Genomic DNA, 16,453 nt, shown 5'->3' on the forward strand with positions numbered 1-16,453 from the left:
GTACATACTTTTTATTTGTTGAATAAATGAATATTTGTCAATATGTACATAACCACATAGAGCGAGCATTAGATTTAGAAAGCAAAATATTTGGGTTCTAATATGCAAAGCCACTTACCAGCTATGAGGGCTTCGGCAAATAACTGAATCTGAGCTCAGCTTCCTCAACTGTAAAAGTAGGTTATTCGGACCTATGTGGCTTACCACACAGGCTTATTGCAAGGTTCAAATGCAGAAACATGAAAGTGCTATGAATACAACTTAGAGCAATACAACCATAACAAGTAACAGCAATGGAATTTCAAGCTGAAATTCACACCCTCGGATTGTACCGATGATACTGATGGAGTCAACGAGAAAGTGACAAAATAGCCGATTACTAATGAGAACGAATATGCCATTCTTCTGAGTGGGAAGAATTCTGCAACATCCTGTAGCTCGTCCCTGCAATTAATCACTTCCCAAGCTTCACGAAGATGTCAGAGACCCACCGTCAATAACTCTCTCACAGAAGCACAAGGGCCAAATGTCCCACGTTTATTTACATATGAAATGTGTTTCATACAGTTATGATGGATGGAGTGCATAACACCTGACAGCAGCAAGACCTTTCGAGGAACCGAACGTTGACTACAGTATATCATGCAAGTATCTATATATACACAGAAGAATTCCTTTTCTTAAAAAAAAAAAAAAAAAGTACAAAACATGTTCAGGGATAAATACAAGATATAAAATGCAAAAGAAAACACAAAACGAAACCAAAAAATAGAACTCTCTCAGAGAACTATAAACGGAAGGGACAGAAGAGTACCTCTGCTGCATTTTAATAAAGCAGAACTACCGACGTTAAATATACTCTTGAAATGGCTGAACTAAACCCGGGTGGCTCAGTGCTTAAGGTAACGGCCAATTGCAATACACAGGCGGCTGCATTGATAAGTCGGTGGTGGAAGTTGTGCATCCCGACTCTAAGTACCAGAACGTTTGGCAGTAGCACCCAGACCAGGAAACGCCAACTCTTTTGACAGCAAAGGGTTAAGTCAACTGATTATTTTTCTGTCAAGAGCCAGAGAAATACTTGATATTCTTCGTTGTGTTTCTGTAATAGTTAATAAATTACATGACAAAAACCTGACTATAGAAATCTATTGGTCTAACTACGTATTTGTAACTTTTATAGTAGTCCAGCCCTTTCGTTACTTTCCCTCCTTGTGCTCTTAAAGCCAGCCTTGCAGATCTGCCCAGAAAAAAACAATAGCCTTCCCCATTCCTCAAAATAGAATTGAGGAAATCAGCATTCCTTATTAGATTCCTGGCTTCAGTTTTTATCCACCCCTGGGAAAGAAGCGACCTGCAAGGCTACTTTAAACACCCTTCGGCGTGGCCTGAAGACAAAGGCACGCCCACAGTGGAGCGCAGTTGTCTCAAATGTGAACTCACTCCCTCAGGGCAGGCACATCGAGGAAGTGCTAAGACACTTAAAAGTTCCTAGTGTTTTTGAGATCCACAATTACTTACAATTTATGTAGTGAATTCTAAAAATTAAAAACACTAAAAAAGGCATTATTTTAGCCTGTAATTAGTTAACCCATTCAAAATCCAAACATACAAAATGGTTTATTTGAATTCAGGAACTGCCCCTGTTACTAAGAACTCTGTTTTAAAGAAACAGTACAAAAAGAAAAATTCTAACCCAAAACAACTCAAATGGTTTTCCACTAAATACTGATACAAACATGTAACAAAGAGTAGAGTATAAAAAGTTATTCATTTAAATATATACAAACTCTTTGAAACTCAAATACTGTTTTAATACTTATCGAGGATATATACGACGAGGTGAAGGAAGGTACGTTGAAAGAGAATATATTGCAACAGCCTAGACAGTACTGTTAACTCTATTATACTGCAAACCTTTTGTAACAAAAATGTCTTTTTTATTCCAATGTGGACAGGGATTTTCCTCATGGAGCATCTGTGGCTATTTCTCGGCTGAGCTCATCCTTTTGGATTTGATGAAGGCCATGCCGTGTGTCCGCATGTGAGTATTTAAGGCAGCTTCAGTTTCAAAAGTTTTTGCGCACACTTTGCACTTTCTGTCTGACACGGCGCCATCGGGGGATTCATCCTCGTGGCTGGGTTTGTTCTCCTGTTGGTTATCTTCCCCAGCCCCATTCTGCTTGGACACTGGCTGAGGTTCCTTTAACTTGTGTACGATGAAGAGGTGCCTGGATAAAGAGACGTGAGACGTGTAGCAGAGGCCACACTCCCGGCACTGGTAGGAAGAACCATCGGATTTGTGCTGAGGGATGTGTTCGTGGAACTGCAGCAGGTTTTCGGTGGTGAAGCCACACACGGCACACTTGTGGACCTTAAACACATTGATTTTCAGCTTTTTCAATGGTTGAGTGATGGCTCCTCGGGGAGGCCTGAACTCCAGAACTGGTTCTTCCAACTTCCGCTTGGGACTGGGGACCTTTCAGGGAAAGAGAGCAAATGATACGATTGAAAACCATTCTTCCCGATGGCTGATAAATGATCGGTTCTCTTACTTTAGAGCTGCCAGGAAAACAAGTGCTGAACGCTTTGGGATTTAGGGGCTTTAGAGCTGTGTGTCTGCCACCCCACCCGGAGGCCTGCGCCTTTCTTCCACTCCAGACAGAAACCTACCAGCTGTTGTTACCAGGTACTGCTCTGGCCAGTGGGCATAGCAGCGGACAGATGAGCTCCTAGCTTCCTGGGATTTGTTACAGCGGAGTTAGATGAACAGAAACACATTAGAAAATATGCAGCACGTCAGACCCATGACAACCAAGCAGGGTGGGATGGAGGCCATGGGAAGCAATGGGGGTGTGTGTGCAGCTGCTAGGTGATGTAGTATGGTCAGGGACAGCCTGGTGCCAGGTGACATTTGAAAAGAGACCTGATGCAGTGTGGGGGAAGCAGTCAGGCATAGGAAGCTGTGAGTGCCAAGGCCTAAGGTGGGAACAGGCTTGTGAGTGGGGGACAGAAGGGTGGCCAGAGCCAGTAGGAAGGAGTGCTCAGGGAGCCCGCAGGAACCAGAGTCCGAGAGATGCGGAGGTGGACTGTCTGTAACGCCCCTTGAGGGAAAGAGTCAGGATTTTGCTTTTCGACTGAGAGCCACTGGAAGCTTTCCCTACCCTTTCCTTCACATCATCTCCCCTGCTGCATCTGCCATTTATCCTTCCCTTCCAGGGCTCTAAATCCTACTTTGAATCCCCTTCCCAAGCCCATGTGTCCCTCCTCTCTGCCCCAGCTTTTCTGCTCTGTTCATGTGCACCTTCACATGTGGCCATGACCTGAAGCTACCTCTGCACACACTTTCTCTTTTTTTTTTTCTTTTTTTTTTTTTTTGAGATGGAGTCTTGCACTGTTGCCCAGCCTGGAGTGCAGTGGCACTATCTTGGCTCACTAAAACCTCTGCCTCCTGGGTTCAAGCAATTCTCCTGTCTCAGCCTTCCGCTTAGCTGGAACTATAGGTGTGCACCACCATGCCCGGCTAATTTTTGTATTTTTAGTAGAGACGGGGTTTCACCATATTGGCCAGGCTGGTCTCGAACTCCTGACCTCGTGATTGTCTGCCTCAGCCTCCCAAAGTGCTGGGATTACAGGTGTGAGCCACCGAGCCTGGCTTCACACATCACCAGGAGCACTTCAAGTATTGTATTTTAATGCCACACCAGTCTGACTTGTATTCTGATGAGGTTTTACTCAATGATTAACTCCCCGAAAGCACACATAAGCTTTTACTTGGTTACATTCCAGACCTAGCACAGCACCAAAGACAGGGCTTTTTAAATATCTTTTTTTTTTTTTTGAGACAGAGTCTTGCTCTTTTGCCCAGACTAGAGTGCAGTGGCGTGATCTCAGCATACTGCAATCTCTACTTCCCAAGTTCCAGCGATTCTTCTGCCTCGGCCTCCTGAGTAGCTAGGGATTACAGGCGAGTTTCACCATACCCGGCTAACTTTTGTACTTTTAGCAGAGACGGGGTTTCACCATGTTGACCAGGCTGGTCTCGAACTTCTAGCTTCAAGTAATCAGCCTGCCTTGTCATCCCAAAGTGTGGGGATTACAGGCATGAGCCACCGTGCCCAGCCTAAACTATTTCTTTAAACTTTTTGAGAGAAAAGTCCTGCGCTTGTCCCCCAGGTTTGAGTACAATGACTTTATCTCGGCTCACTGCAACCTCCGCCTCCCGGGTTCAAATGATTCTCCTGCCTCAGCCTCCCACGTAGCTGGGATTAAGGCGCCTGCCACCATGCCCGGCTACTTTTTGTATTTTTTGATAGAGACAGGGTTTCACCCTGTTGGCCAGGCTGGTCTTGAACTCCTGACTTCGGATGATCTGCCCGCCTCAGCCTCCCAAAGTGCTGGGATTACAGGCGTTGAGCTGCTGTGCCTGGTCAGTCTGAATTTTTAAAACTGTAACTATGCAACAAACACTTAAAAAATAAAAATAAAAAGGGAAAGGCAGGTCAACACAATTTCACTGTAAAGCAAACATCTGCAGTGTTAGACCTTGGCGTCTTCTTTTATTTCTGTTTCCTCCTCATTGGTGGCATCTGTCATTTCTTTCAGGTCAGGGTCCTTGATGCCATGCATCAGCTGGACGTGCTTCTCCAGCATCAGTCGCTTGGTAAAGGTACGTCTGGAGTCTGGGCAGTGCCTGTGGGGTGAAAGGCAAGGAGATAACGCACTTGCTGACAAAATAAGCTCCTGTGGAAGAACTCATGGTTGAAGGGCCTCCCGAGCCATCGTTCACACAGACAGGTCTAATGAGCTCAGTTCACACCACAGTTCAACACGCAAGCAGCAGTTTTGCTAGGAGTGTCCCTTGATTTACAGGTCTAGATGGCTTTAATTTTAAAGGCAAAGGGGAAAATACTGCATTTCAAAAGTTTTCAATGACTCAGTATTCTCAGAATGAGCACCATGCTGAACACGTTAGTGTAAAGTCCCTCCTTGACTCCTTCGTGCTGCTGTTAATTATTCCTATCCTCTGCCGTGACAAAGACATGAGTGTCCAGCCCAAATGCCTCCAAGCACAAAAGCAACATGCATGTTTATACTCATGGTAGTTGAGTATGTGTGGTCACTCAGTAGATGATAAGCAGATCAAAAATCGTTTTTCTCTGAAAAATAATTGACCTCTTTTCTTTAATAAAGCAGGCCAAAGATAGTTTAGAAAACAAGTTGGCTGGGTGCAGTGGCTCACATCTGTAATCCCAGAACTTTGGGAGGCCAAGGTGGATGGATCACCTGAGGTTGGGAGTTCAAGACCAGCCTGCCCAACATGGAGAAACCCTGTCTCTACTAAAAATACAAAATTAGCCAGGCATGGTGGTGCGTGCCTGTAATCCCAGCTACCCAGGAGGCTGAGGCAGGATAATCAGTTGAACCCAGAAGGCAGAGGTTGCAGTGAGCCGAGATCGTGTCATTGCACTCCAGCCTGGGCAACAAGAGCTGTCTTAAAAAAAAAAAAAAAAAAACAACAGAGGTAATGGCCCTAGTCATTATGGATGCTATAAAACCAGGTATTAATAATGCTACTGCAGGGAAGGACAAAAAGTCTCCTGTGGTCTCAAATCTGCCTTCAAAATGGCTTCGGAGGAATTTATAATGATTGGCCCTAAACCCTGATGACCTCCTATTAGAGACCCTTGCAGGGCAGTGGCAGGAGCCAGGACCACCCACAAAGGATGGGGGCTCTCCATGAGGATGAATTTTTTGTTGGCCATAAGTTAGTGGAACAATCCCAGCATTTTACGGTAAGTTCATGGGGAAATAAGCAAAACCTATCAGTGAAGCATTATGGGCCAGACCTCCCCCATTGTCATCTTGGCCCAGAGCATCCTTCTAAATTCTGATTCTTTTGATTTGGTCTCAACATAGAGACTTTAAACAGCTTCAACTTCACTGAATCAGATGATTCCTACCCAATTATAACCCCCTGCAAATCTGACAGCCAAACTTCATGACTCTCCCGATCCATAGGGTCCATCTGGCCTACACTGACATCCATGTAACATTTCAGTGCTTTAGCCTCAGGGTCCTTGGCTCTCTCATGAGCCATGCTTTCTTCTTATCAACCTACTCCAGGCACATTCCAGTTGAGCGAGTGATAGACTTTCACTAATGATGAGATATATTCTGGTGTTCATGTATGAAGTAGCTGCTTATGACTGTCCACTGCAGTCTGGGTTGATGTTGGCCCACCCAGTCCCTTGGATTTGGTCACAGGCTGTCCCACCTTTGGTGGTGACTGCCCCCAGCCAACCTGTTTTCTAAACTATCTTTGGCCTGCTTTATTAAAATAGGTCAATTATTTTTCAAAAATTTCATATATTCATAAATATGAAAACGTATCAGTAAATAGTAAAGTGACTACCTAATTTGTGGTAGACAGGATATGCTGTGACTGCAAAGGGCCCAGCCGAGGACTGAATCTGTGACCAGCCCTGAAGCTAGCCGAATCACCTCAGTGTGTACAGAGAGACCATGTACTGCCAATCAATCGCTCCCCCAGGACACTCAGGGATCAGGCTGGGTGCCAGGGCTCATGCCTGTAATCCTAGCACTTTACAAGGTCGAAGCAGTGGATCACCCAAGGTCAGGAGTTCGAGACCAGCCTGGCTAACAAGGTGAAACCCGGTCTCTACTAAAAATACAAACATGAGCTGGGAGTGGTGGTACGTTCCTATAATCCAGCTACTCAGGAGGTTGAGGCAGGGGAATCACTTGAACCTGGGAGGCAGAGGTGGCAGTGAGCCAAAACTGCACCACTGCACTCCAGCCTGGGCAACAGAGTGAGACTCTGTCTGTCTCAGAAAAAATGTACATGAGATATGCAAGAAAATGCTCCTTTTTATTTTCGTATTTAAGTGTGACAACCCAATCCAAAAACTCTATGCCAAAACAATAATAGAAATGTAATCTAGCAACTGTGGAGCACAGCAAATTGATGGTACTACGCGAAAAACCTTCCAGAGGTTCCTCCTGAGTCTTCTGACTGCGTCCCGTTAGAAACCAGGACTTACGAGCAGGCGTACACTTTCCTGATGCCTTTGTGCTTGATCCGGTTGTGCCGGCACAGGCTGTGGGACGAGCTGAAAGACTTGTCACACTGGCGGCAGGGGTGTTTCTTCATTTGCTGGAAGAAGGAGAGAAAGTCACTTAAGAGAATGAAAACAGATGCATTCAAACAATTAAGAACTCTTTTGTAACAGTTTAAATCATTATTACAGGTCCCCAAATCCAAAACTGAGTGTTGACATGACACTACACGTGAAAAATGTCATGCCTGACCTCATGTGACGGGTCACAGTCGGAACTGTCTCATGCACAAATTTAAAATTATTTTATAAAAGTACCTTCAAGCTATGTATATAAGGTATATATGAAACATGAACAGATATCACAATTAGAGTCCCAAGATATTATGTATATGTGAATATGCCGAGATCCAAAAACATCTAAAATTCAAAACACTTTCAGTTTAGGGATACTCAACCTGTATTTAGGAATACAGTAACAAAACCAGAAAACTTTTAAAAAATATATAGTAAAAATAAAATTGAGGACAAGGCTGAGGTAACCATGACGGGGCTAATTTTAGGAGGATCGGTTAAATTATCATAAGGGTAAAAAAAAATTATCTCTCAGGCTGGGCGCGGTGGCTCAAGCCTGTAATCCCAGCACTCTGGGAGGCCGAGACGGGTGGATCACGACGTCAGGAGATCGAGACCATCCTGGCTAACACGGTGAAACCCCGTCTCTACTAAAAAATACAAAAAACTAGCCGGGCGAGGTGGCGGGCGCCTGTAGTCCCAGCTACTCCGGAGGCTGAGGCAGGAGAATGGCGTGAACCCAGGAGGCGGAGCTTGCAGTGAGCTGAGATCCGGCCACTGCACTGCAGCCTGGGTGACAGAGCGAGACTCCGTCTCAAAAAAAAAAAAAAAAAAAAAATTCTCTCTCAAAAACACAGGTTTTTGATTCAACACAAACATCCAGGTATTTGAAATAACATTATATAAATCTTTTACTGAAAATACATGAAAACGTATCAGTAAGTACTAAGTAAAGCCACCACCTAATTTGTGGTAGACGGAATATGCTGTTTTATTTAGTATGCCATGTTAAATGAAATCTCTGGCTACCCTTTAATGACGAAGTAATTATTCATTATATAAGGCAAGTTTTCTAGAAGGATTTTTGTTTTAAATAATATCACTTGATCATCTCAAGAACAGATAGCTTTGGAACAATTTTAAGGAGGCTGCCTGCTGGTATACTTAGCGGATGAGGGAGAGAGAGACAGCAAACGCTGTCAAGTAGATAAGCCGAATTTTCTTATATTTAAAAGTTTCCCATTCAGGCTGAGATATGTTAATTGAATGTATCTCCATGCAGAACCTTTGAGGTAAATTAGTGGCTTAACTTTAAAACAAATTCTTTGGTTATGACATACATAGCAGTCTAGAACTAAACAATGTCATATCACAAGGAAATTAAAGAGCTGTCAAGCCTCATGAATGGAACAAAATCTGGCTCTAAACTCATTAAACACTGAAGTAAGAAGTTTTCATGTGAGATAACATCAAGAAATGATTGCAATCTACATGATAAAGAAATGATTACATTTTTTTGAGATTGAGTCTCATTCTGTTGCCTAGGCTGGAGTGCAGTGGCGTAATCTTGGCTCACTGCAACCTCCGCCTCCTGGGTTCAAGGAACTCTCATGCCTCAGCCTCCCAAGTAGCTGGGGCTAAAAGCGCCCATCACCACGCCCGGCTAATTTTTGTATTTTTAGTAGAGACCAGGTCTCACCATGTTGGCTAGGCTGGTCTCGAACTCCTGCCTGAAGTGATCCGCGGACCTCAGCCTCCCAAAGTGCTGGGATTACAGGTGTGAGCCACTGTGCCCAGACTGACTACAATTTTCAAAATCATTTTCTCATTAACTGCTTGACAAACATGTCCTCGTTCAAACCGGCAGGCAAATCGGAGTGGCTGAGTCTGGCCGGCAGCACCTAAGATGAGCTGGCACCTGGTCTCTGCCTCATGAATCACAGGACCTGGGGAAAGCCACTCAGCCTGCATGAATGTCCACTCCCACCCCTGTGAGGTGGGCTTGCAACAGTGCCTGCCTCCCAGGATGCTTCGAGAACACCAGGACAATTAACAAAGGGGACAGGCAGCGTGGGACACACCAGTCAGGAAATGCTCTTGTAATAGTCAAGTTATGCATCCAACTTCCACTTAAAAAGAGTAGAAAAATACTGCCTTTTAAATAAACCAAATCAGTCTAGTAGATACTCAAAAGCATCTTGAATCCAAAGGAGAAAATTTCTTCAAGTTAAAAGTTATACCAATGCTGTTCATCTCTGGGGGAAACAACAGGAGAGAGAACAAAGCAAAGAAGCTGGTGCCACCCAAAAATATTCTTAAAGATTTGATTACACAAAATAAGCCAAGAGCAATCCCTAACCTTTTGGATTAGCATTTATGCAGCCAAAGAGTGAATAAGAGGTAACAAGCCTTTATTTTAAAGCCTTAAAGTCATGAGCAATAGTTCTGTATTTCAATAAAGATATTTAAAAATCTAGTACCTAATGCTTTCTACATTTTCTACATATAAAAATCAACTGGGGCCAGGGGCAGTGGCTCATGTCTATAATCCCAGCACTTTGGGAGGGTGAGGCAGGCGGATCACGAGGTCAGGAGATCGAGACCATCCTGGCTAACATGGTGAAACCCAGTCTCTACTAAAAATACAAAAAATGAGCCAGGCATAGTGGCGGGTGGCTGTAGTCCCAGTTACTCAGGAGGCTGAGGCAGGAGAATGGTGTGAACCCCAGGGGGGTGGAGCTTGGAGTGAGCTGAGATCAGGCCATTGTACTCCAGCCTGGGAGACAGAGCAAGACTCCGTCTCAAAAAAAAAAACCAAAAGTTAGCCGGGCATGATGGGGGGTGCCTATAATCCCAGCTACCCCACGCAGGAGGCTGGGGAGGAAGAATTGCTTGAACCTGGGAGGCAGAGGTTGCAGTGAGCCGAGAAGATTGTGCCATTTGCACTCCAGCCTGGGAGACAGAGCAAGGCTCCATCTCAAAAAAAAAATCAACTGAAAGTCAAGACATCTTTCTAAAAGCAAGACTGCTTCACCAAAACAAATTATAAAGAAAAAAAAACGTACCTAACAATTCAATAGGGCAAGAGACCCCACAGAAAGGAAAATTAGATTTCCTATTAAGGTGACAGGTATAATATTCTATTTCTTCTTGTGTAGTAATATTAACATCAAGACAATTTTAATACGGAAATGCCAATAAGAAAACCCTAAGGTAAGAAATGAAGAAGAGCTTAGCAAATCAGTAGCTATTTTCAAAAGATGAATCAATGTGTGAGAGACATCCTTCTGTTTCAGCATCTTTATGAGAAATGCAGAAATGAACTCTGCAATTCAAAAATAAGAGCAGGCTTTCCAATTCACTGGTGACAAGAAAATGAGGTTTAAAACACCAGTTTCCGGATCAAACCTGCCTGGTCACAATTACCTAATGACTTTCTTCCTCTGTTAGATTTTAAAAACAAACTTACTCAAAGGTGCTTTCCCAAATTTATTTTCCTAACTTCTGTTCCTCAGTATTACTAGCTCCTTCTGCTTTTGTAAGTTTAAAAAGTGGGAAAACGGCATTCCAGTGTAAAGCCACCACCGTTTGCTTCCTCCTGGCTTTACTGTACTATAAGCTGAGATTGAGGGCTTTGAGTGGACTTTTTAACAGTTAACTAAGATCAGAAAAGGAACATGTCTTCCTACTCAGTTCCGAGTTACTTTGTTTTTAAATAGAACTCTTTAAAGAAATAGTGAACTGATAAGCTGGCAGGGTTCCCAAAGTTTTCAACATAAAACTTTTTGAGAGTAAAATATCAAAATAAACACTCGGGTACACTTCCTAAAATTTCTTCCTCCTCTCTCATTTTTGGCTTTCATCTTCGCAGCTTCAGGGAAGCAAGCATTAACCCCGCCTCCTTTTCTCCAGTGATGGTGCTACGCGTGCTCTACCCCGTGCTGCTTCTGTGCTTGGGATGGTACTGCCTCGGCAAGCCGTTCTTCCTGGAGGGCACTTGGTGGACGTGTCTCGGTTTGCCATGGGGCTTCCCTCACAATCAGAAACTTCCCATTCTCATAACTGGTCCTTTCTGTTTCCCTGCTTACGAGTCTGTTTCCAGTGACTTTGGGGAAGTCAGAGGGAGAAAAGTCGTAACTTCATACCCAGATCTGGGGACGCATCCACATCTCACCTTGTCCTGGGAGTCCTGCCTGCTTGCGCCAACATGCAAGAGCCTCCTTAACAACCACCATGCAGCCAGAAACTCCCACAAACTTAAGACTGCAGGGTACAGGATTATCCTCCACCCTTGCTGACACATGCCCTTCAGCTCCATCATCACACCTTTTTATGAAAAAGGAAAAACCAAGCCAATTATATGATTTAAATATAGCACAGCAGCAGGCAGTCCCTCCAAAATTCACTCTTAAAGCTCTGACCTCTTCCACCGGGCAATCTATTCTAATGAAGAGACCGGCACACTTACTACAGCCCATTTCTGCTGTAAGGCAACATCTGTGCTCCTGAAAATGACCACACTACGCAAAAATTCAACAATAAAAGCAGGGTCTCTAGCAAAAATGGAGTCACAGAGACAGCGCTCAAGACTTTGTCAGTGACACATCAAATGAAAATATTAACTACATCAAATGGTTAAGAAATGCAAAAAAAAAAACACTGCACTTTACCTTGAAAAAGACCTGCAGTGAGCTTGTGGAGGTCAGAGGGTTACAGCTTGTGAGTTACTGTGAAGTGGGGGAAGGAGGCCAATCTTAGTGGAAGGGAAGCTTGCAATACCAGCTGTGGACGGCTGTGACCCACAGTGAGAGGGAGGCGCTGGTGAAATCGGGGGTGTGTGTGTTGTGTGTGTGTTTTGTGTGCTCCTACACAACTCCACAGTATTCTGTAGTCACGTAGTATTTCTCAGGGATGAAATCACACATAAGCAAACATGAAATTCAGGTTAAGCTCCCATTATTCTGATAGATCAGTGGCACTGGAATAAATTTATATTTTCAACATAAGCATTATAGCGGAAGTGACTGTGTTCAAGGTTATTCACTGCACCATCGTGGACAGTGGGTCCATCAAAGGAGAACTGGCTAAATACATGCATGCACTCATACAAGATGCCATGCTGCTATAGAAATGGAGGGAAGATCTCAATGCACTGATATGAAAAGAACCATAACTACTAAGTGGAGAAAGTACTGGTACACAAAATTATAGACGGAAGCTGTGTTCTGTATTAGAAGAATGAGAACATATATGCACATATGCTAAACAGACTTCAAGATAAAAAACTTAGGAGTTAAAACTTCACCATATTCCTTCATATTGTTTAAATTTTTAAACCATGAGAATATAGCACATATCCAAAAAAATTTTGTTACTGCAAAAAAAAAATTGAGGTTTGAGATAGTTTATAAAATCACTTTTTTAAAAGTAGAGTTCTATGAATAACTGCCACCACAGTCAAGATATAGAACAGTTGTGTCATCCCCCAAAATTCCCACATGCCCCTTTATAATCAACCCCGCCCCCTCGACCCCGCTCTTGGCAGCCACAGGTTTGCTTTCTATCTCTGGTTTTGCTGTCTCCATTTGTCATATAAGTGGAACCATACAGTACACGTGAAGCTTTGAGTCTCGCTTCTTTCACTCGGCATAATACATGTATAATTCCTCCAAGCTGTTGGGTCTATTGGTATTCATTCCTTTTCTCTGCTGAGTAGTGTTCCAGTATGGATATGCCCCACTGTGTTTACTTGCCAAGTGAAAGCCATTTAGGTTGTTTCTAGTTTTTGATATTATGAATAAAGCCACTATAAATGTTTACTATAAACATTCATCTGTGAATATGATTTCTCTTGGGTAAACACCCAGGAGCGGGATTACTAAGTCATGTGTTAAATAAGAAACTGTCCCAACTGTTTTCCAGAGCGGCTGTCCCCTGCATGTCCACCAGCAGTGGAGAGGAAATCCCACCGTTCTGCCATCTTTTAGCATTTGGCATTGCCACTTTATTTAATTCAGTCATTCTACAGGGTGGCCAGTAGTATTTTGTTGTGGTTTTAATTTGCATTTCTCTAATGACTTATTAAGGTAACAAAAAAATCTTTCTGGCCAGTCGCAGTGGCTCATGCCTGTAATCCCAGCACTTTGGGAAGCCAAGGCGGGCACATCACTTGAGGCCAGGAGTCCAAGACCAGCCTGGCCAACGTGGCAAAACCCTGTCTCTACTAAAAGTACAAAAATTAGCCAGGCATGCTGGTACATGCCTGTAATCCCAGCTATGCAGAAGGCTGAGGCACAAGAATTGCTTGAACTCGGGAAGCAGAGGTTGCAGTGAGCAGAGATAGCGCCACTGCACTCCAGCCTGGGTGACAGAGCAAGTGAGACACCATCTCAAACCAAAAAAAAAAAAAAAAAAAAAAAAAAAAAAAAAAAAAAAATATATATATATATATATATGTGTATTTCAATCAGTGGGTAAAACACCAACTTATAGGAAGCCTCCTTCTTCAAAGGAAAAGCCTACTACCAAAGTTTTGTTGTTTTTTAATTATTAAAGGGATGTTTGGGGCATTTTCCCTCCCCTATAAGCTCCTTGAGAACAGAAGCTATGAATTGTTCATCTCTGCATCCTTGGCATTCAGCATACAGAAAACAGTAAATACTTACTGTGGAAATGAATCAACAAACATTAACTGAACACAATTATCTACTTGGAAAACATCAGTAGGTTCTACAAAGTAATCGCGGAGTAACGAATTTAGGAGAAAGTGCTGCACACAGAGGAACTCTGCTTACTTCCAGCAAGATGGGCGAGACATGACAGTGTTTAAATACTGATTAAAAAAACAGCCTGTAATAAATGAAGAGGCTGAGGATAGAGGCGAGAGATGAATGAATGAGCAGGGAGACAGGGAGGGATTCAGACACAGGAAGAACAGCTCTTCCTGTGTGGCCAGAGCCAAGGCGTCATCCAGGGACAGGTGAGATGCTTATTAAAGTCAGGGGTGGGTGGGTGAGGAAGGGGCCTAGATATTGAGGGAATTCCTGCCCAGCAGCTTCCATTTTCAAAGTGAAGCACGTATGGTGCATCTAGACTTCAGACTCAAGTAACTGTAGCCTTCATTTTCTTATTTCTTTATCAAAGTAACAAATGCTTATTGCACAATGTAAAAGAGAAAAGATTGCTTCCAATCTCACCCATCAAAACAATCACTGTCAATTTCTAATGACACAGCCTTCCCATTTCTTTTCTGAATATACACACTGACGTGTATTTATATTTATAAAACTGATCTATATTATACATGTTGGCTTTTAACCTGATTCTTTTTCACTTGTAAAACACACATATCCACACACATTGACAGTTCTGTTTTGTTTTCTTTGTGTTATTTTTGAGACAGAGTCTCTGTCACCCAAGCTGGAGTGCAGTACTGCAGTCTCAGCTCACCATAGCCTCTGCCCTGGGATTCACGTGATTCTCATGCCTCAGCCTCCCAAGTAGCTGGGATTGCAGGCATGCACCACCACACCTGGATGACTTTTGTATTTTTAATAGAGGCGGGGTTTCACCATGTTGCCCAGGCTGGTCTCAAACTTCTTACCACAGGTGATCTACCCACCTCAGCCTCCCAAAGTGCTGGAATTAAAGGTGTGAGCCACTATGCCCGGCTAGTTCTGCATTCTTTTTTTTTTTTTTGAGACGGAGTCTTGCTCTGTCGCCCGGGCTGGAGTGCAGTGGCCGGATCTCAGCTCACTGCAAGCTCCGGCTCCTGGGTTTACGCCATTCTCCTGCCTCAGCCTCCCGAGTAGCTGGGACTACAGGTGCCCGCCACCTCGCCTGGCTAGTTTCTTGTATTTTTTGTAGAGTCGGGGTTTCACCGGGTTAGCCAGGATGGTCTCAGCCTCCCAAAGTGCTAGGATTACAGGCTTGAGCCACCGCGCCCGGCCTAGTTCTGCATTCTTAACAAGTGTATCGTATTCTGTTGCACAAATGAACCATGAATTGTTTATTTTCTATTAATGATTCAGGTTGTTTCAACTTCTTAGTAACTACAGATACAAATTTCTGTAATCAATTATTTCCCTTGTATGAATTATCGAAAGCAGTTTTTCTAATATAAAGGTTGTGAAAAATGTTAAGCCTCTTTAAATGCCAAACTGCGCTAAAGAAGATTCATTCTACCACCACTAGCACGTTCACCAAGGGAGTTTCCAACACCAGCTCTAGTCTTCAACTCTACCAAAGTGATAGGTAAACAGTCAAACAACTTTTTCCCTAAATGGCCAGACAGTATGTTAGGCCAGAATCCATAAGGTTTCTGTTGCAACTACTCAACTCTGCCCTTATATTTTAAAACCAAGAAGAGACAATAATAATTATATGAATGGGTGTGACTGTGTTCTCATAAATTATTTCCAAAAACAGGTGGCGGGCCCATGAAACACAGTTTGCTGATCCTTGACTGAGACCACTGTTTCACATTCAACAGAAGACAGAGACAAGTCTCAATCATTCAGAACCAAATTCATGTGAATTTATGTAGATAATCTAGCTAAAGCCAGTCATAACTATAAAGTGAAAAGAATGTTTTGTTTTTCATGTGCCATGCTCTAAACAGGTTCTGAGAACCAGCACTACCACTGTCATGCGCCTAGATTACCAAGGTGACAACTTTGAAATAAAGAGGGTTAAACCGACGTGTGCTTACCGCTATGCTTATTTAAAACAACAAAAACAAAACCAACTCTCCAAAGTTCCTGGTTATGAGACTGTCTGGTCTGCTGATGACATTGTACAATTGAAAAAGCAATGACGCAAACAGTAACAAATGCACAAGAACAGAAGGCCAAATCCGGAGCAGATGGGAAAGAGACGGGTTGCACTGTAGTTTGAGCTTAGAGCAATGTCAGACACTCGGGCAGAGGAAAAAAAAAGTGCTGAAGGAAGGCTACCTAAAACTTTCTAACAAGCTGCCAGCATCATGCCAATGAAACCCAGAAATGCCTGCCAGGGCACGGTGGGGCTACCAGGGGTATGCGCCTGCCACGGGCCTCTGCGTCCACCTCCACTGGCCAGTGGGGATGTGCAGCAGAGGTCTGGGGCTCTCACTGCAGACCCTAAACAGACCTCACATCTCTTCTCTGTCAGGGGACTCTTGGGTCAATACCCTCGTGCCATCCACTGGGTACTTCTTCATTAATCCTGACTAATCTTTACTGCCTCTCCTTCACAATGATTGACGCCCCGGAAAGGAAAGAGAGCTGACAGGTGCCTTGGGGCGTGCACTGCCATGGCCA

At 43.6% G+C, this 16,453-nt stretch overlaps 1 protein-coding gene across 15 annotated transcripts in view; it reads right to left on the bottom strand.

The window, feature by feature from the left end:
• Nucleotides 1-523: 523 nt before the first annotated feature.
• Nucleotides 524-16,453, bottom strand: part of LOC105477054 (zinc finger protein 532) — a 128,689-nt gene continuing 112,759 nt past the window's right edge. For 10 of the 15 annotated variants that reach the window (XM_024791363.2, XM_011733387.3, XM_011733380.3 and 7 more), the window contains 3 exons: nucleotides 7,065-7,177; nucleotides 4,546-4,693; nucleotides 524-2,479 (listed from right to left, as the gene is read on the bottom strand). In XM_024791363.2, coding sequence (XP_024647131.2) covers nucleotides 1,985-2,479; nucleotides 4,546-4,693; nucleotides 7,065-7,177 — 756 coding nt within the window. In that variant the 3' untranslated portion in view covers nucleotides 524-1,984. The remainder of the gene's footprint in view (nucleotides 2,480-4,545; nucleotides 4,694-7,064; nucleotides 7,178-16,453) is intronic. The other 5 variants (XM_024791361.2, XM_024791371.2, XM_024791366.2 and 2 more) reach the window with 2 other exon arrangements.

Source organism: Macaca nemestrina, chromosome 19, assembly GCF_043159975.1.
Source record: "Macaca nemestrina isolate mMacNem1 chromosome 19, mMacNem.hap1, whole genome shotgun sequence".
Classification (NCBI taxonomy): domain Eukaryota; kingdom Metazoa; phylum Chordata; class Mammalia; order Primates; family Cercopithecidae; genus Macaca; species Macaca nemestrina.